Source organism: Mauremys mutica, chromosome 7 (assembly GCF_020497125.1).
Source record: "Mauremys mutica isolate MM-2020 ecotype Southern chromosome 7, ASM2049712v1, whole genome shotgun sequence".
Classification (NCBI taxonomy): domain Eukaryota; kingdom Metazoa; phylum Chordata; order Testudines; family Geoemydidae; genus Mauremys; species Mauremys mutica.
The window spans coordinates 29,490,446-29,510,136 of record NC_059078.1 but is presented as its reverse complement, the minus strand read 5'-3'; the positions used below and the strand labels follow the sequence as shown (position 1 = coordinate 29,510,136).

Here is a 19,691-nt window from a genome sequence, read left to right as displayed (position 1 = left end):
TGCTGGGTTGTGATGGCATTTTGTGTGTGTGGGGGCGGGAAATCTTCCATCTCACCCCTGATTCCATTGGGAGCCCCGTCCCGTCATGTCCCTGGGATTGCTCTGGAGAAAACTGTATCCCCTCTATGCACTGCCTGCTGGGATGTGGCATGACAGATGCGTCCTGTCCCTGGCTTGGAGAGGGGTGCAGCTACCGGATTAGAACATGGTGTGGGGGAGGGGGGGCGGTTAGCAAGTTGCATGGGCCTGTGGTGCCCGTGCTCCACCAATATGAGAGCACGGGGGCCCGGCTCCAGTAAAGTTCAGGGCCGGGTCTCTCCACTGGCCCTGCTTGCTGCCTCCCCTGGAGCATCTCCCTAGCCCTGCCTGCCACCCCCGGGCAATTTAAAAGGGCCCAGGGCTCCCACCGGCAGCACAACGGGGCTAAGGCAGCTTCCTGCCCACCCGCTCCGCTTCCGGAAGCGGCCCCTGTGGGCACGTCTCTGCATGCTGCCCCTGCCCTGAGCTGTGGCCGATGGGAGCTGCAGGGGAGCAGCAGCATGTGGAGACCCCTCCGGCCCCCCACCTAGGAGCTGCTGCCAGAGGGGGGTGTGGGTCGCTTTTGGGAGCTGCCCGAGGCAAGCGCCGCACCCCAACCCCCTTCCCCAGCCCAGAGCGCGCACCTAAACTCCCTCCCAGAGCCTGACCCTCCCGCCCTGCTGCATCCAAACTCCCTCCCAGAGCTTAGGTGGGAGTGGGGGGTGGCCTGCAGGACTTGGACCCGCTCTGGGCACCACCAAAAATTTATACAAACCTGTCGCCCCTGGGTGGGGGAGGGAATGCTGGTTCTACTGGCTCTGCCATGGATCTGGACTCCAAGGTTCCTTTTAACACCCCCTCCCCCATGCATCTAAAGTCTCCACCCTGTCTAAAGCGTTGATGTGAAATGTTCCTTATCCTCCCTCCCTCGATCTTGGCTGGCTCCAAATCACCCATTGCTGGGGGTAAACTGCCTGGAACTCTTGCTGTCTCTGTGTCCTTTTTTTAAACCCTCTCTCCTCAAACTCCTGCTCCTCTGGCCAGTGTGCGCGCTGCAGGTTTGAATGCTGCTCTCGGGGAACGGACCTCCTTACCTCAGGTTCATATGCGGCTCCCATGACCGTTGTAGCTGGCCGAGTGTGCAAGGTCCTTGCTCTCTACAGGACAGCATTTCTCGGTCTGAACGCCATGGCCAGGTAGCTCCACAATGTTGGGGAACGTTCTAGGCATCGGTGGGCTTTTTTCCCCACCTTCCTCTGAAGCAGCAGGTTGGCCATAGCTGGAAACAGGATACCAAATGGGTTGGGCCGGCCTCTGAGGTGGTTCAGTGATTCCTCTCTAGCTACCTGGCTGGGGGTCACGAAACTTCCCCCCCTCCCCGAGCCCTGTGGCAGCTCTCCGCACCCCCCGCACGGCAGCTCCCCACCCCCCTCCACCCTGAGGCCCCCCGCGGCAGCTCCCCAGCTCACCTCTGCTCCGCCTCCTCCCCGAGCACACCTTGTCCGCTCCACTTCTCCCGCCTCCCAGGCTTGCGGCACCAATCAGCCGTTTGGTGCTGCAAGCCTGGGAGGGAGAGAAGCAGAGCGGGGCGGCGTGCTCAGGGGAGGAGCAGAGGTGAGTTGTGAGGTGGGGAGCGGTTCCCCTGCTGCGCCCCCCCTTACTTGCTGCAGGCAGCCCTCCCCGTGCCCCCCTGCCCTAGGTCCCTCCGCCTAAATGCCAACGATGACCGGAGTAGCCGAAGATCCGGTTGCCGCTGAAGGACCTGAAATGCCGCCCCCCCAATGCTAGCAGTCGCCTAATGGGTTGCTCCGGCCCTGCTTTTGGTTAATGTTACTTGTGTTGAGTGTTTGGTCACCGTTTAAGCTTTTTTCATGAAGACTAAAGCAAAATAGGCATTAACACCTCAGCCTTCCTGATAGCGTCAGTTACTGGCTCTCCTTACCTGCTAAGTAGACAGCCTACACGTTCCTTCATCTTTCTCATGCTCCTAATTTATTTAAGGAACCTCTTCTTATTGCTTTTATGTCCCTTTCCAGCTGTAACTCATTTTGTGCCTTTGGCTTTCTGAATTTGTCTTTACACGTTTGTGCTGTTTATTGTACTCCACCGTAGCCATTTTTCCGTTTCTACTTATCGTAGAATTCCTTTTTGATTTTTCAGGTGATGTAAAGAACTCCTGAAGGAGCCATCGTGGCCTTTTACTATTGTTCTCATCTTTCCTTTGCACTGGGATAGTTTGCTGTTGTGCCTTTAATATTGCATCCTTGAGAAACTGCCAGATCTCCTGAACTCTTATCCCATAGATTTTCTTCCCACAGGACCTTATCTACCAGTCCGTGGAGTTTGGTGAAGTCCATGTTCCTTATTTTGCTGCTCTCACCTCTTCCTTTCCTTAGAGGTATGAACTCATTTCCTGATCACTTTAACCCAAACTGCCTTCTACTTCTAGGTTTGCTACCACTTCCTGCCTGTTGATGTGACTCAAGTCTACAATGGCTGTCCTGGTTACTTCCTCTTTCTCAAACCAAAGCTGCCTAGATGATCTGATGGACCCTTCTGAACTCTTCAGAAATGGACCCAGCTGTGAAATTGACCCTGAGCTGGTCTCTTGCTCAAAGCAGAACAGCAGGTGTAATTCCAGCCATCAGCTCAGGGAGATCCTTCCCCCACGGGCAGGATCAGGGTCTTGGAGTGATGAGCAGTGCCTGGCAGCATGGGAGAGTAGTGGGGGCTTTGATGGTAGCTAAACTGTGTCCTCACCTGCCACAGAGCCACAACACTGACTTGTACTAAAATAGGGGTAATTTTATCAGGGTTCCATTATTTTTCTTCCCCTGATACACTGTTCAAATGTAACCCCTCCCAAAGCCATGCAGGGAGCTCTGTATTGCAGCCCCCCGGGGCTGGTAAGAGCCGAGAATGTGCCTCTTGCGGTAGGGGATATTTGGGGGCATCTGCTGGATTATGGGGCTCTGGGGGGCATGGAGGGGATGGACACCTGAGGTTCCAGAGAGTCATCTTGCTCCACTGCACCCCCAAGGGATGGTGCTGCCACAGCTTGGAGGCCAGGTGGGAGGAGCATTGTGGGGGTGCACCCTGCTGGTAAAGGGGAGAGAGTGACTTAAGTCAGTGCAGCAGCTGCCCCCCAGGAAGATCCCCACAGCGATGATGGTGATGTCCAAGCTGAGGCTGTAGAGGGTGGTGTAGGAGCAGGTGCCACCTGGCTGGACCGGACGCAGTTCCAGCCCTGTGCTGTGCAGGAAGGCAAAGGGCAGCGGGGTCTCACGCACCCGGCAGCCAGGGCCCTGCAGGGTGGAGAACCGAGGGCTAGCAGCATGGGGGGTTCTCCCCAACTAATTTGCCACTATGACGTGCAGTGAGTGGGCTGGAGGCAGGGCACCCTGCACAGGGATCGGCTCAGTACTGGTCACCCTCCCACTCGCCTGAGGGATCAGGTTACGATTGGACACTCACCTCTGGCTGCGATCAGGCTGGTACCAGGTCTTGCCCTCCAGGGATCAGACAGTACTGCCCCACACCCTGCAGCAATCAAGGCATTTCTCCCCACCTCCCATGTGACAGGGTGGCAGCTGAGAAGCATCAGGAAGGGTAGTGCTTCCCCACCTGCTCTGTGACTATCTATCTGGCAGGTTGGGGGGCCGAGGAACTCAGTGATGGCAAAGGACTTAGGGTGCAGCACCCAGTTCTGCCAGATGAGATCTGGGGGCACAGAGGGGAGGCTGTGAGAGGGGTTCTCAGGCACAGAGGAATGAACTGGGGCTTTTGGTCTCTGCAGAGGGATCTTCAGGAATCTGGGGGCCTATGGGGGTCAGAAGGACTAGGAAGGGGAAGAGTAGGGACTGGAGGGATGGTCTCCACATGGTGGGGGCTTTGGAACTCAGGGGGTGATAGGAATGGGGGGGATCAGATGTCTGAGGTCTGCAGAGGGAACGTAAGGGGAGGTTATAGGTAAGTGCATCCTCAAGACATTCAGGGCGGCAAGGGGCAAAGCTAGAAACAAACCTAGGAATTCTGGTGTGTGTCGTCCCGCCCCAAACCACTAGATACCACTCCTGGGAATCAAACCCAGAAGTTCTGACTTGCAGCCACCCTGCTCTAACCACTCCACCCTACTCCCCTCCCAGAGCCAAGATAGCACCCAGGAGTCCTGGACCATCATTGGCTGTTAGGGGAAGGATCCAGTGGATTTACCAGGTAGCGAGATCAGGGAGCAGCCCTGCTGGTGGATCAGCAGCATCTGATTGGAAGATATATCTGCAGACACGCAAACGGGATCACCTGATTGGTTACCATGGGGTGGGTGAGCGGCAGCCAATGAGAGGGGAGTGTCACTCATTCCAGTGCTTGCCCGCCCCTGCCAGAAGGGGGCAGGGCAGAGCGGGGCAGAAGGAGGGCAGGGGAAGGATGGGGGTACAAAGGGGGAAGCAGTGGGTCACTGGGAGGTGTACAGGGGAGGAATCAATGTAAGGGTAGGTGGTTGGGGGGCTCTGTGGGGTGTGAGGGTATCATTCCGGTGCTGCCCCCAGGGGGAAGGGACTAGAGGGTGGCACTGTAGGGTGTGTTCCAGGTGAGAGGGGAGCAGCGGGTGTCACCCACAGGGGATGCTGGGAGCCATGTGCTGGCCTCAGCCCAGGCCACCCGCAGCTGCCCCCACCTCAGGCCCTGGGATCTCAGGGTCTCAGTCCAGTCACAGCAGCCAGAGCAGTGTGACCCCTGCCTGGGCAAGGGCCTGCTCCCTGCAGCTGGAGGGAGACAACACAACAGTACTACACAGCAACATAACAATCTCCTGCACTACCACACTGCTACACAACATGCCACAGCTACACAACGCCTAAACAACAAAGCACTGCTACACAACTCTGCATACAACAACCACGACAACACCAGAACCTACCACAGTACTACTACACAACATAAACAATCCTATGCAACGCACCACACAGTGCAACATAACTACACACCACAACCACCACACAGCCCTGCTACACGACTACACAACACTATTATACCACATAACACAATACACAACACAACAGTGCTGCACCATAACCCCCACACAACATCACAGTACTGCTATACATCCTCCTCCTCATGGGTTGAGGGCCTGCTCCCTGCAGCTGCAGAATGACAATGTAACACTGCTACACAACAATGCACCACAATGCTCCTACATAACACAATACAGCACAGCTACATAAACATACAACTACTCAGCACCCACCCACACCCAATCAGCACATCTCTGCTACACAACACCACAATACCCCCACCAGCTGGAGAGAGAAAACACTGCAACAACACAAACACACCAGAACTCCCTACACAACACAACATCCCTGCCCCCTCCCAACACACACACACACTTGGGCCTGCTCCCACCCCTGCGCCCAATCCCGCCTTCCAAGCCTCTGCTCCCCACTCACTAGAGACTCAGGCACCACGTTTTCTGAAGTGACTGAGATTTCAAACCTTTCACACTAATGATCCCTCTCCCTTCCCACACAGGCCCTGGGTCTGGGACCCTTAAAACACAGCAACTGCTCAACTAAATGAGCCCACGTGGGGGGCAGGAGGAGGGATTGGGGTCCTGAGGATAAATCGGGTCTAAAGCTGAGGAGTTGTCATGGGTGGGGGGCAGGGCTGTGTGGTGGGATGGAGGGGCAGAGTCAGAGGGAGCCCAGGGCTGGGCTAGCAGGGGGCTGCTTGTATCATGATGTAGCACAGACCCCCATGGCTGGGTACAATGAGCCGGGGGTGGGGCCCTGCAGGGCTGAAATCTGTCAGGTGATTTGCTGTTTGCAAGCTCAGCGCCTGCACCTGTTCAAGGCCGTGGAGGGCAGGGGACTGGGTGGGGTGGACTCAATGATGTCTCTGATCAGCTCCTGCCTCGCTAGCTAGACAGGCCACAGGGTCAGGATTCAGTAGGGGGCATAAGAACATAACACAAAAATGGCCGTACTGTGTCAGACCAAAGGTCCATCCAGCCCAGGATCCTGTCTGTCGCCAGTGGCCAAGAGGGGCACTCTCCCCTCACAGTCAGTGCTGGCCCCAGCCCTAGTGCAGCCCCAAGGGGTGCTGAGCTGCCTCACCTCTCCAGTGCAGCGTTACCTGGAGGGCACGACTGTTCCTTTCCCCTGGACTCGGTGCAGACCCAGGCATCCGGGCCAGATTCCAGCATGGCCAGGCCAGCCCCAGACGGAGGTTCACTGTGCTGTGGCTTCCAGAAGCGTCTTTGCTCCCGAGGTCCCTGGAGTCTGGGGGACTGTTACCTCCCATGGGGGGAGGGTGGTCACCAGGGGCTGGTGCTTCTCGCGAAATGTTGTAGAGCAGATGAGCGATGGGAATGGATGGAACAATGCCCCATTGTCCCCAAATCTGTCCCCCTCCGTGGTGCAGACCCTGAGGGCACAGGAGCAGGTTTGAGGCTGCTTGGATGTCTGAAGCCCAACCCCCACAACTTGGATTCCCCCCCCACACACATCTGCCCCCCATCCCCGGATCTCACACCTGCAGCTCCTCTGCTCTGTGGTTTCCGTCACTCTTCTGCCTGCCCCTGCCCATATAACGCCCCCACACACACAGGATGCTTGGGCAGGCAGTGAGCAGCTACCGCCATGGGGCCTGAAATCCTGCATCCCTGTCTCCTGCTGCTGTGGGTCTGGGTCTGTGCCCTCCCAGCTGGCTCTGTCCTGCCCCCTGAACTCAGCAAGGTAAGCGATGGAGGATGCACCTGGAGGGAGCAGTTTTGGGGTGGAGTGGGCCTGAAAGCCAGAGAAGGGACCGAGTGTCTGTGCCAAGAGCCACTGGCTACTGTGCTGCCCAGTGTCTTGGTGCATGTGTGGAGAATCCAGGGACGGGGATTGGAACCAGCATCTGTGAGAGGGGAAGGTCCTGTAGCCATTCCCCACCACCATAGGGCAGTCTGTGCCTCACGTTCCTTGCATACCATGCTCCACGTGCTCCCATGTCCCGGACACTTGAACTGCGCACAGACACCAATGCCCACCCACCCAGACAGGCATGTCCCCCCCATCCATCCCAGACAGCAGCAGGCTCCACCCTACACCCCAAAGCAGGAATAGCTGGGGGCTGGGGATTGAGGGCCATGAGCAGAGCTGGGAGGGGGTGCAGCGTCCAGTGGTAGGATAGCAGGAGGCTGTGCGTGCCGATTGGGGGGGCGCCAGGGCTGTGGGCAGGGGGAGCCCAAGGTAGGAGTAGCAGGGGGCTGTGGGTGAGGATGTGGGGGGGGGCACTAGCAGGGCTGTGGGTAGCCAGGGGCTGGGAGTGGGGGTTGAGGCAGGGGCACTGGCTGCTGGGATGCCCCTTCGCTCCCCACCATCCTGCCTTGTCCATTTCAGGCTGAAGTGACTCGAATGTTCAAGGATTTTATGATTCAGTTCAACAGAACCTACAGGAGCCCCGCAGGTGATGGACAGGAGGAATTGGGGGGAGGGGGCTGCTGGGTGGGGGGCAGGCGGCTCTTCCTGGGGGCTGTTACCATGGGGAGAACGTGGGGGCAGCAGGGAATGGATGGGGCTGAGGAGGGGGTGGACAGACCAGACCGACTCCCTGCTCCCCGCCTCTGTGACCAGCCACCTCTGAGCCTGGTCTGCCCGCGGCTGGTGCAAGCTGCCTTCCCTGGGCCCCGCATGCTCCCCTCCCCCCAGGTCCCAGGGCGGGGCGCGGGGGGCTCCGCTGATGTCTCGCTCTTTCTGTCATGGTGGTTTCACACCCAGACCCCAAGGCTCAGCTCTGTAGCTGGCAGCGGAAAGAGGCGTGGGGAGGGTCAAAAATCCCCACCCTGATTTGTGCTGGGGGATGGGGGGGGGAGGGTGTCCGATGCCACTGGCTGGGGGTGTTGTGCCCCCCACTGCCCGTGATCCCCCCATCCCCCTCCAGAGCAGCGCAGACGCTTCGGGATCTTCATGCAGAGCCTGCTCGCGGCGCGGCGGCTGCAGGAGACAGAGCTGGGCACAGGGCAGTACGGGGTGACCCGCTTCAGCGATTGGACAGGTGGGGAGCGACCCCCAGTGCCTCTTAGTGCTGCATCCCTCTCCCCTGCAACTCTGCACCCCTCCCTTCCCCTACTGCTCTGCACCCCCTCCCGTGCACCCCTCCCTTCCCCTTCGCCCACTGCTCTGCGCCCCTCCCGTGCAACCCCCTTCTCCTGCCCCCACTGCTCTGCACCCCTCCTTTTCTGGCCCCCACCACACTTCACCCCTCCTTACCCATCCTGCACCCCTCCCATGCACCCTCTCTGCCCTCCTGCTCTGCACCCCCTTCCCCCCCTTCCCCGCCCCACCGCTCTGAACCCCTCTTCTCCGCCCACTGCTCTGCACCCCTTTTCCTGCCCTGACTGCTCTGCACCCCACTTCACCCACCCCACCGCTCTGTGCCCCTCCCATGCACCTTCTCCCTTCCCCACCCCCACCACTATGCACCTCCTTCCCCTGACCCCAACTGTCACGGAGTCCCCGGGCGATGCTCTGGAACTGCTCCCCACAAAGCCAGTCAGGACTTTGGGGAGCCTCCTCTCCCTTGGAGCAGACTATCTTTAGGGCAGGAAGCTCACACGTAGCATTCAGCATGTGCCCCTCCGTGTGCTTCCCACAGCGAGTCCACCCAGTCGGGGTGCTGGGGAAACCACAGGGTCCTGCACCCCCCACCTTGCAGTCAGACGGGACTCTCAACCAGCCAGAAAATCAGAGGTTTATTCAGATGACAGGAACACAGTCCAAAACAGGTCTTGCCAGTACAGACAACAAGACCTCCCCTTAGTTAGGTCCATCTGGGGCCCCAGGGATGCCTGAGAGTCCTCGGGGCTCCCCTCCATTTTCCAGCCAGCTACCAAAAACTACCAAAACCCCCCTCCAGCCCCTCCTCTCTGGGCTTTGTCTCTTTCCCGGGCCAGGAGGTCACCTGATCTCTCTGTCTCCAACACCTTTAGCATCCCCTTGCAGGGGGGAAAGGCTTGGTCATTAGTTGCTAGGCGACAGCGGGTCGGCCAGAGCTGAGGCCCCCCCACAGTATCCAGAGGGACCATTAAAACCAGTCACACTTCGTCACACCAACCACTTTGCCCCCTCCTTTCCCCACCCCCATTGCTCTGCACCCCTCACTCCCCCTTCCAGCACCATCTTCCTCCATCTCCGCAGATGAGGAGTTCCGGGGGATGTTCCAGAGCTCCCCGCCCCCCACCATGCACCAGGCCCCCCGGCTCCCGAGGAAGAAGCTGCCCCCGTCCTGCGATTGGAGGAAGGCGGGGGCCGTGACCGCCGTGAAGGACCAGGTAGTTGTGGGAGGGATGGGTTGGGAACCTCCCCCAGATGGGCAGTTAGTTGGGGCGGGACAGGGGGAGCCATGGGGCAGCTCAGTAACTACAAAATCTTTCCAACCCCACCCTCTCTCCCCACTGCTAACCCCAGCCGGTGCCCCCTCCCTCAGTGGGGCATTGGGGTCAGCGCTGAGGCTGGGGAAAGCGCCCCCTAGCGCCATGCTGGGCCTCACCCCTCTCTCCGCAGGGCGAGAAATGCAGCTCCTGCTGGGCCTTCGCTGCCGTCGCCAACATCGAGTCCCTCTGGAACATCCACTTCCACCAGCCCCGGAACCTCTCGGTGCAAGGTAGGGGTGGGGGGAGCCCTGCCCCCTGGACTGGAACAGGGCGGGGCACCCCAGCGCTGCCCTGCTGTGTGCAGCAGCCCCACAGGCTGGGGTGAATGGGGCACAGAGGAGGAGGTGCCTGGGGCTTTTCTAAGCTCCATCCCCTTCCCAGCCATGGGAGGGGGGGGGGGAAGGAGAGGGAGAGAGTAAAGTATCCCCTTCACTTCCTGTCCCAAACAAGACATTACACAAAGTAAAACAATTTCCCCATGCTTATTAGCTCCCTCCGGGCCCCCCCCCGCGCAGTTCCTCACATCATCTTGTCAATTGCTGGAAAAGGGCCATTTTAATTACCACTACAAACAGTTCTTTTTCTCTCCTGCTGATAATAGCTCACCTTAATTGATCACTCTCCTTACAGTGTGTATGGTAACGCCCATTGTTAATGTTCTCTGTGTATATATAGATCTTCCTACTGTATTTTCCACTGAATGCATCCGATGAAGTGGGCTGTAGCCCACGAAAGCTTATGCTTAGATAAATTTGTTAGTCTCTAAGGTACCACAAATACTCCTGTTCTTTTTGTCCCAAACTGGGAGTTTGTAACCTTTGACTGGCCTGGGAGCAGGCTGGGTGTGTGGGGTATACGGGACCCTGTCTCCATGCACGGGGGTTCACATATTTGCACTCCATTAGCACTCCCTGGGGTGGGGGGACAGTTCCACCACAGACTTGCCTCCTGGTAGGCTAGGATCCCACCACCAACCTCCCCCCCCCACCAGTCTATTATCAGCTGAGCCCTGCCTCTGGAACTCTCCCCCACCAGATGTTAAAGGAGGGGGTGGCAGGTGCTGAGTCTCTCCATCCAGGAGTGGGTTGATCACCCCGGTGGGAGCCACAGTGGGACGTCTTGTCTGTTGGATGAGCCAGTGCCTACTGCGGTCTTTCCTGGTCAGTGTGTGCCACCCAGCAGGAGCAGGATCCCAGGGTGTGACTGGGGTGATGGGGAGCTGGCTTGGTGCTCACTCACTTCTTCCCTTGCAGAGGTGTTGGACTGCAGCTGGTGCGGAGCGGGGTGTGGAGGGGGCTACGTGTGGGACGCTTTCACTACGGTGCTACAAAGGCGTACGTAGGCACTGGAGCGACGTGGGGTCCTTTGCCCGGCAGACAACAAACCCCCCTCAGCCCCCAGGACTGTCCCCTATTCACCCCTCACAACTGTTTACTGAGGATACTTTAGTGCATGGAGACTCACTCTGACTCATACTGGCCCACCCACCCCCATCGTGCCAGGCACTGCACAGATCCCGACCCAGATTGGGGCCCCTCTCACCACAGGTGCTGCACAGACCCCTTGACTGAGATTGGGGCCCCCAGCCCAGTCTGCAGCCCCCATCACCGGACACTGCGCAGTCCCTGACTGAGATTGGAGCCCCCATCACGCCAGGTGCTGCATGGACCCTGACCCAGACTGGGAGCAATCTTCCCAATACTGTATACAGAAGGGAGACCCCTCCTCACCCCTAGACCCTGCTCTGGCCACACTCTGTGACAGGCTGAATTTGCGGGGAGAGGGTTTACTCTGACCCTTGAGTCCAGAACAGGGGAAGGATGGAGCAGGGACTGAGGTGCTCTGGGCCCATCCCAGACTTTCACATACACTCCCTCCCAGGTGGTCTGACCAGCGAGGATGCCTACCCCTACACAGGGAGAAAGGAGACATGCCGCAACCTCAATGAGCCGGCAGCCTATATCCAGGGCTTCCAGACACTACGTGAAGATGAGACTGGTGAGGCCTGGGGGGAGAGGGGTTGGGTGGGGCCATCCAGGGGGGAGTGGGCCATCCAGGGGGGAGTGGTGGGGGCAAAGGGAGCAAGTGAGGGGCAGTAGAACAGAATTAGGGGTTGACAAAGAGGGCTGGGGGAAAGAGGGGGGAAGCAGGGCCAGGGTGGGGGCAGAACTGATCAAGACCTGGTCAGTTTCCAGGCAGCTGTGCATGGGCAGGAGGGTGCATAGGGTGATGTGTGTGAAACCACCAAGGGGCTGGTTAGTTTCATGCTTCCCCCTGGGGGAGCTCTGAGCAGCAGAGGGGGAATGTGAGGGGTGCAGGGGGCCCAGAGGACACAGGGAGGGGCAAGGGCCAATGTAGCCAGTGTGTGGGGACAGCAGCAGCCTGGTAGGGCCAGGCCTGGATCAGGGGTGTTTGTTCCTGGGGCACTGTCCTCACCCAGCACATTTGGGTTTCCTCTTGTAGAAATAGCTGCACACGTCGCAACCAAGGGCCCAATCACAGTTACCCTGAACTCAGCTGTCATGAAGGTACGTGCCTCCCAATTAGCAATGCGGGAGAAGCCCTCTGGCTACTCAGCCCATCCCATGGTGACCCACCCACTGAGCCCCCCCACCCGACTCACTTTCCGCTCTATTTTGTGCCTCTGCAGCATTATAAAAAGGGCATCTCCCAGCCCCTGGTGAAGAGCTGCAGTCCAGAGCATGTGGATCACGTTGTCCTGCTGGTTGGCTACGGGCATGGTGAGTGGGGGTGGGCGGTGCAAGGGGTTGGGTTTGGGTGAGATGGGGTTAAATGAACCGGGGGTTTGGCAGGGGCTCAGCTGCCAGAAGCACTAAGACCACTGTGCCTTTCTCTTCACCAACTCATTACAGTGAAGAAAAGGCGCTACTGGGTCATCCAGAACTCCTGGGGGGAAAGCTGGGGAGAGAAGGTGAGTGGGGAGTGTATGGGGCTGCCCCATGGCAGTGCTGTCTGTGGGGGTGTGGGCTGGTTTTAAGTCTGAAGGAGGCAGCCTGGGATCCTACAGAGAAGGCCTCTGGGTGGGGTGCAGGGACTGTTTATACGGGGATCCCCTGCCTAACGCTAAGGCACACCACTGCTGGGGTGAGGTGTGGGCTTTTCTTATACCAGGGGTGGCCAACCTGAGCCTGAGCAGGAGCCAGAGTTTATCACTGTACATTGCCAAAGAGTGACAGTAAGACATCAGCAGCCCCCAATCAGCTTCCCCCCCACCCCATTCCCAGTGCCTCCCACCCACCGGCAGCTCCACCGATCAGCGCCTCCCCGCACCTCCTGATTAGCTGTTTCGTGGCATGCAGGGGGCTCTGGGGGTGAGGGGGAGGAGCGAGGGCACTGCAGGTTGAGGGGAGGGGGTGGGAAGGGGTGGAGTGGGGGCAGGGCCTGTGGCAGAGCCAGGGGTTGAGCAGTGAGACACCCCCCCCCGCTCCCAGCACATTGGAAAGTTGGCACCTGTAGCTCCAGCCCCGGAGTCGGTGCCTATACAAGGAGCCGCATATTAACTTCTGAAGAGCTGCATGTGGCTCCGGAGCCCCAGGTTGGCCACCCCTGTATTAGACATTCCCTGGCCAGGTTCAGACCCCGTTCCAGTTTGACACAAAGGTGGAGTGAGGGTACGTCTACACTTAAACCGCTACCACCACACAGCTGCACCGCCACCTCTGCCAATGGCAGGGGTTCTCCTGTCCCTGAAGTTCATCCACCTCCCTGAGAGGCAGGAGCTGGGCTGACGGAAGAATTCTTCCATCCACCTAGCGCAGGCTACTGCGGGGGCAGGTCGGCACTGCTACGTCTCCCGGGGTGTGTGGATTTTTACACCCCCGAGAGACAGAGCTATGGCAATGTCAGTTCCCAGTGTAGAGCAGCCCTGGATGAGGAAAGGCTGGCCAGTACCATCTGTCCCTAACGCCGTGTCCCCTCGGCAGGGCTATTACCGTCTGTATCGCGGCAGGAACGCCTGCGGCATCACCACTTTCCCTGTAACAGCCACTGTCACCCGGGTTGGGGCCCCGGGACATGAAGTCCACTGCCCCACCTGAAGGGGGTGCTGCTGCTGCAGAGAGCCTGCGGACTCCCCTGCTACCACTAAGACAGAAATAACGGGGGCCCCGGACCTTTGCTGTGTGATGGGGGAATGAACTGGATACTCAGATTGCAATAGCTTCGGTACCCAGAGCTGGGCTCCGCCCTTCCAGCAACACTGCCTCTATGCGAATGTTCCTTCCCTTTGCTGCAGCAGCGAAAGGGGCCCGTGAAACTGCATTAAACTGCTTTTATGTGCTGTGTGTGTGGCCCCTTTGATTGGGGGAGGTTGTTAATTGTTAACCTGAGTGTACCACCCCTGTGCTGCGCATTCCACACACCAGCACGGTTGGTACAGTAACGGTGCTGGCTTTATTGGGATGCTACAATCACAGCTAAGGGGGTTTCCAGGTGCTGCCCCCAGGGCCATGGATGGGGGAGAAACACCCCTTCCCCCAGCAGCTCTTGATACCAAAATGGGCATAAGTCCTCCCCCCACCCCCTCTCATGGAAGGAGCTGGCCTGATCCCAGACAACGCAGCTGGGTCTGCACCCCAGGGTGGGGATGGGGACGGGGACAGCAGCCCTGACGCCCCCCTCTACATGGTCCCAAGTCAGCAGTGTGCACCCTGGGGGCAGCTGGTGGTTCACTGCACAGCAGGGGGCCTTGGCTCCCAGTCCTGGCTCTGATCCAGTGAGGGCTCCTACGGGATCTATTGCAGCTCTGGTCTCTATCACCCCCGAGAGGCGGTTCAGGCAGCAGCCAGGCCCTCACTCACTGGCATGTTGATATGGGCAGTCAGCAAGGGCATGCTCTGGCCCTCCCGCAGTACAAACACCTGCACGAGAGAAGACAGAGCCCAGCGCTGAGATGCAGCCACCTCTGGGGTGGGGCGCAGGGACTCTTTATACACGGATCCCTCCCTTGGCACTGATATGCAGCCACTTCTGGGTCCTACCCCCACCCACCCACACCAGGAGGGAGGTGGGAACATTTTAAAGGGTGAGGCTTTTCTCTGGAGTGGGGTGTCCCTGTACAAACCTTGATGACGTCCGAGATCCCCTTGTCGCTCAGACACTCCACAAAGGTTTCAATGGGGTAGTTCAGTCCCGGGACCAGCATGGGAGCCTGCAGGGAGATGAAGCTGAGTCAGTGAGAGTGCAGGGGCCTGTAGGGGTGGTCAGAGGTGTTGGGGGGTGGGGGTACCTTGAAGAAGGCTCTCTTCATGGCATAGAGGCTCTGATCGTAGAGGAAGCTCACCAGCAGGTTGATGGAGGGGCGCCCAGCTGATGTGTTCTGAATGTGGAGGGTCAGTTTGAAGGTGGGGCTGATGCCCTGGACCTGGGGAAGGGTATGCGGGGTAGATCCTGAGCACAGGTTCAGTGCAAAGGGGTGAGAAGTCCTTAATCCCTCAGCCAATCCAGCCAGCCTGGGGTTGTGGGGTGCTTCTCCATTACAGGAACCACAAGAAGGGACCCCTGGAAATCTAAAGAGATGATTGAATCCCAAATCTCACCCCCTCCGTTCCTGAATTCAGCCCAGATTTGCTCACTGAACTAGAGACACAGCCACTCTGGATTGGAAGCCCCCAAGCAATGGAGAGTTCCCTGCCCCCTGTTGTTCGAAGGGCAAATCCCTCTCCCTGTTAAACACTGGCTGTGGCTGACGGTGGCTCCTGGCTCTTGTTCAGACTTTGTCTGAGACCTTCGTGAGCCCCCTGCTCCCACAAATCCCCCCACCATGCAGAGAGACTGGGACAAGCCCCCTCAGGACCTTCTCTCAGAGGAACTCTTCCACTAGGGCTCCCTGAGGCCCAGGGTTTCCATTGTTCTTGTGGCTCCTCGCTGACCCCTCCCCAGTGGGTCAGTATCCTCGTGGCAGAGCAGCCCCCCAGGTGCATGCAACATCCTGTAATGGCCTCACAGGCGCTGCCTGCTCGGCTTCCAGCACCTCCACCCTGGGCAGCAGAGAAATCAGATGCTTCTCCCCCACCAGTGACCCTGCCAAAGCAGGCAGCTTAGTCTAGTGGTTAGACCACATGCTTCAACCTAGAGCCCTGCAGTGGGACTGGGATCCCGAGGCTCCTGCTTACATAACAGTGGGAGTGGCAGAAAAATTCAAGAAACAATGCGGAAGCAGGATTAAAAAAATAGTGCTTCTGTACTGCAAACCACACAAATGCCCCAGCCAGCAGGTACCGCTCTCTGGCCATCCAGCTCTGAAGGCAGCAGCAGCACAGAACTAAGGGTGACAATGGGAAATCTCCCTGCCTGTGCCTGGGGATGGCTTCCTGTAACCTTTGCATGATGATGCAGGGGCTCTCCAGCCATTTGCAGGGAGGGGTAGAGGTTTCTAATCCCTGTGTGTGGGGAAGGGGAGATGCAGCTGAGAGGGTCAGGGGGTTCCCATCCCATTGCACGGGGGTACATGGAGTGGATGGGTGCTGGTGGGGAGACATTTGCTGAAAGCAGCACATTCAGACATTGCTGGGGCAATTTCAGAGCCCTGCAGTGGGACTGGGATCCCATGGGTCCTGCTGCCATAATAGCAGGAGCAGGATAAAAAAAACCCTGCTCAGCGCCACACCCACAAGATCCCCTCTCCCCCTAGAGCTGTGGAGAACCCAAGAGTCCTGGCTCCCAGCCTCCGCCTGCCAATCCTGAATTTTCTCACCCTGTCTCCTGGCTCCCTCCAAATGCCCCATACCCTTCTCATTCCAAGGGTCTGGTGTCCCCATGACCCACTCACCACTGCATTCATCTTAAGGGGCTCCTGCAGTGTGGATGTGATGGATGCCAGTCAGGGCCGGCTCCAGACCCCAGCGCGCCAAGCGCGCGCGTGGGGCGGCATTTTCCCGGAAGGGCAGCAGGTGGGTCTGGCGGACCTTCCGCAGTCATGCCTACGGGAGGTGCACTGGAGCTGGGGGACCAGCGGACCTCCCGCAGGCATGACTGCGGAGGGGGCACTCGTCCCGCGGCTCCAGTGGACCTCCCGCAGGCATGACTGCGGTCGGTTAGCTAGTCCCACGGCTCGGATGGACCTCCCACAGGCATGACTTGTGGAAGCTCCACCGGAGCCGCCCGACCAGCGAACCCTCCGCAGCTGCGGGAGGTCCACTGGAGCCGTGGGACCAGCGGATCCTCCGCAGTCATGCCTGCGGGAGGTCCGCTGGTCCCCCGGCTCCGGTGCACCTCCCACAGGCATGACTGCTTGGGGCGGCCAAATTGCTAGAGCCTTCCCTGGCGCCAGGCTGGACTCCAGCGCCTTGACATAGGCCCGGGCTGCCATGAGCCGCAGCCGGTACAGGTCCATCTGGAACACGCGGTGCATGGCTGGCGAGGGGTGAAGGGACAGCGAGGACAGAAAGTCAGCCTGGGGCCAGCAGCCAGACAACACGGGGGATCTCTACCAATCACAACGGATCTTGGCTTTATGCCTTATCTGTACCACAGGGCCCTTTAATGTGGCATCGCGGCACCAGGATCAGCACTGAAGCCCTGCACTGCTCCCTGGGGGCAGCTGGTGGTTCACTGCACTGCTCCCTGGGGCATAGGGGCAGCAGGGGCTGCAGCTGGTGGTTCACTGCACTGCTCCCTGGGACACTGGGGCAGCACTGACTGAGAAGAGAGTGTTCCCCACTGAACCCCCACCCTGCTCCCTGCAGCACAGTGCTTCCTGGGGCATTGGGGCAGCATTGAATGGGAGGACAGAGCACCCCTAATTGAGCCCCTCCCCACAGCACAGTTCCCCTTGTGAGAAGAGAGTGCATTTGCACTGACATGCTTAGTTGATAAGTAAATCCCAGTCCAGAGGCTTCTCTCTTTCCCATGGTTGATGCTCAGAGTGGGACTGGTGGCTCTATGGCTGGGCGCATGGGCGGAGACCCATAGCCGGGGGAGCATGGGAAATGGTGGGAGATGCCCCACCTCACCTCCCACCCCCAATCTCCACTCCCCCTCCTCATTCCCCTACACCTCCAGCTGCTCCATCCCCAACCTGCCCACAAGCAGTCCCCCTCCTCAACCCACCATTCCTGCCCTACTCACCCACGGCATTCTCGCGCTCCCGCAGCGTTTGGTCCACATACAGCCTGGTCTTCTTGGGCACGCTGAGTCGGATGCTCTGGGCCACGGGAGGCCCCAGCAACGTGTCCTTCTCCTCAAACACGGCCGTGCGCTTCAGGATCTTAATGATCAGCCAGGATAGAATACAAATGGGCACAAAAGTTCCTGAATCCCCTCTGCTTGCATCAGACCCATGGGCCCATCCCCCATGATGTACTGTCTCCAATAGTGGCCGGTCTCCTTAATTCCCCTTGCTGCACTGCACTGTCCCATGGGAGTTGAATTCCTTCCTGACGCACCAGCTGGAGCCCACCTGATGCCCAGATGTCTGAGGGTAGAATTTCTAACGTAGGATCAGGGTGTTCTTACAGATGGGGCTGGGCAGGGTGTCCTGCACACAGCCGGCAGCATCCGCTCCAGGGTGCATTCAGTATTGCAGAGAAGCACGCGGAACTGAATGGTGCCCACCCGGCACGGCCCTTGCCTACATTTAGTTATCATGATCAGGGTGTTTTCCTAATGCCCATAGCGGCCAAAATGCTGGTGACCAAGTCCTGTGGCGGAGCGAGGAGGGTAATGGGGTATCAGGCAGCTCAGCCAGTGTCCTGGCTCCCCCATAACCACCAGACCCACAATCCTGGCTCCTAGCCTCCTCACTCTAACCCATGAGACCCTACTCTCCTCCCAAACCTGGGATAGAACCCAGGAGTCCTGCATTGGCTTTGCTTGGTGAGGAAGTTACCTGGGTGCGGATGACGTCCACAAGGTTTTTGTCCCGGTACATGTGCACCACCTGGTTGGCCAGACCTACCATCACTGTCTGGAAGCCGTGTGATTTCTGGTCTAGGAGGCTCATGGTCACCAGTGGGGCTGGCAGATAGACTGTCCACAGCTTCTTCCCCTGTAAGAGAAAGAGATCCGGCACTCAGATGTAGCCATCTCTGGGGTGAGGTGCCAGGCTATTTATCTGTCTCTGGGGTGGGGCAGGGGGGCTATTTATACAAGGATCCGTTGTGTGGCACCCCTCTGACACTGGCCCACTTAGCAGATCAGACTTAGAATGGAGCCATGGAGATCTCCCGCTGGTCCCCACAGGGAGAGGCGCCTTGGTAACAGGTGGTGTAGGGAGCAGATCTGGGGGCACATAGGTTCCAAGACCTGCCCAGTTGCCCCAACCCTAGTGCCCCATAGGGAATGGACACAGACAGGCCTCACCTGTAGGGATGTTACAACAAGACCAAACCTTCAGGCCTCGGGGCCTGGGCTGAGCCCTTGTATGGAGGGAATCACCCCTGTGGGAGAGCGCTACAAAGAGAGGTGCATTATGGGCAACTGGCATGGGTATCTGTTGGGCAGTTGGGCAGCAGAGAGGCAGAGTATTGGAATGGGCCCATGGGTCTGATCGGCGAGGGAAGGGAATACCAAGCTGGAAAGGACCATAGGTCTGATCCGGGGGGAGGCGGAGACATACCCGGTTCCTTATCTTATGTTCCTCAGCACTCCCCTGCCTTCCCCTTTGCCCCATTCCAGCCCCAGGCATCCCTCACGGTTGGCTGTCACCTGCAGAGGATGTAGATGCTCCCGTCCCGGCAGGCCACCGTGACCCGGTACTCCACATCGAACTGCCCCATCACGTCCAGGAAGGCTGGCACGCTCGGCAACGTCATCTGCGACAGCAAATGGAGAGCTGGGGCAGCCCCACACCCATGGGAACGAGCTATATATGAGCAGGGGTCCCTCGCCTGGTGCTGAGATGCAGCCACCTCTGGGGTGGGATGCAGGGACTGTTTATATAGGGACCCCCTCACCCGGCACCCCACTCACCTTGGCCAGGATAGTGAAGGCCTCAGGGTCCAGGATGAGGACATCGGCGCTCTCCGTCCCGATCACCAGGCAGCTGACTGCGTCCTCATCCGCCATGTTCTTCTTCAGCGTGCTCATGCAGGTGATGACAGTCTGGACAGGGAGATGGGCATGAGAGGGGCATGGACCTCCCCCTTCCCCACTCCCCCTCTCTACCCAGTGAGGGCAGTGCCAGTCTCCCCAGGGCATGCTGGAAAGTAACGGTACTTGCATGGCCCTGCTGGGACCCACTAGACATCGGTGAGGAACTGGCAATGCTAGAATACCCACTATCTCCTCTAATCCCACC

General features: G+C 58.8%; 3 protein-coding genes across 3 annotated transcripts in view; 2 read left to right on the top strand and 1 right to left on the bottom strand.

Moving 5' to 3' along the window:
- Nucleotides 1-6,632: 6,632 nt before the first annotated feature.
- LOC123373781 (cathepsin W-like) lies at nucleotides 6,633-13,513 on the top strand. Its single transcript, XM_045022919.1, has 11 exons — nucleotides 6,633-6,752; nucleotides 7,401-7,467; nucleotides 7,942-8,055; nucleotides 9,198-9,331; nucleotides 9,564-9,663; nucleotides 10,687-10,767; nucleotides 11,315-11,431; nucleotides 11,897-11,961; nucleotides 12,084-12,174; nucleotides 12,307-12,365; nucleotides 13,378-13,513. The coding sequence occupies exons 1-11, from the start codon at nucleotides 6,657-6,659 to the stop codon at nucleotides 13,489-13,491; spliced, it is 1,038 nt and encodes a 345-aa protein (XP_044878854.1). The 5' UTR covers nucleotides 6,633-6,656; the 3' UTR covers nucleotides 13,492-13,513.
- Nucleotides 13,514-13,707: 194 nt separating this feature from the next.
- Nucleotides 13,708-19,691, bottom strand: part of LOC123374026 (Bardet-Biedl syndrome 1 protein homolog) — a 6,377-nt gene continuing 393 nt past the window's right edge. Inside the window, exons 2-11 of the mRNA XM_045023423.1 lie at nucleotides 19,364-19,495; nucleotides 19,100-19,206; nucleotides 18,783-18,831; nucleotides 18,282-18,440; nucleotides 17,522-17,660; nucleotides 16,718-16,807; nucleotides 16,224-16,267; nucleotides 14,682-14,816; nucleotides 14,517-14,603; nucleotides 13,708-14,313 (exon numbers count right to left, since the gene is read on the bottom strand). Coding sequence (XP_044879358.1) covers nucleotides 14,227-14,313; nucleotides 14,517-14,603; nucleotides 14,682-14,816; nucleotides 16,224-16,267; nucleotides 16,718-16,807; nucleotides 17,522-17,660; nucleotides 18,282-18,440; nucleotides 18,783-18,831; nucleotides 19,100-19,206; nucleotides 19,364-19,495 — 1,029 coding nt within the window. The 3' untranslated portion in view covers nucleotides 13,708-14,226. The remainder of the gene's footprint in view (nucleotides 14,314-14,516; nucleotides 14,604-14,681; nucleotides 14,817-16,223; nucleotides 16,268-16,717; nucleotides 16,808-17,521; nucleotides 17,661-18,281; nucleotides 18,441-18,782; nucleotides 18,832-19,099; nucleotides 19,207-19,363; nucleotides 19,496-19,691) is intronic.
- The window catches only part of LOC123373780 (cathepsin W-like), a 14,882-nt gene continuing 14,408 nt past the window's right edge, over nucleotides 19,218-19,691 (top strand). The window contains exon 1 of the mRNA XM_045022918.1: nucleotides 19,218-19,484. The gene's annotated coding sequence lies outside the window, so the exon portion shown is untranslated. The remainder of the gene's footprint in view (nucleotides 19,485-19,691) is intronic.

Coding starts and splice junctions, on each gene's coding strand:
- LOC123373781 (XM_045022919.1), top strand. CDS start 6,657: ATGGGGCCTGAAATCCTGCATCCCTGTCTCCTGCTGCTGTGGGTCTGG. Junction 6,753..7,400: donor TGCCCCCTGAACTCAGCAAG/GTAAGCGATGGA, acceptor TGTCCATTTCAG/GCTGAAGTGACTCGAATGTT. Junction 9,664..10,686: donor CCGGAACCTCTCGGTGCAAG/GTAGGGGTGGGG, acceptor CTTCCCTTGCAG/AGGTGTTGGACTGCAGCTGG.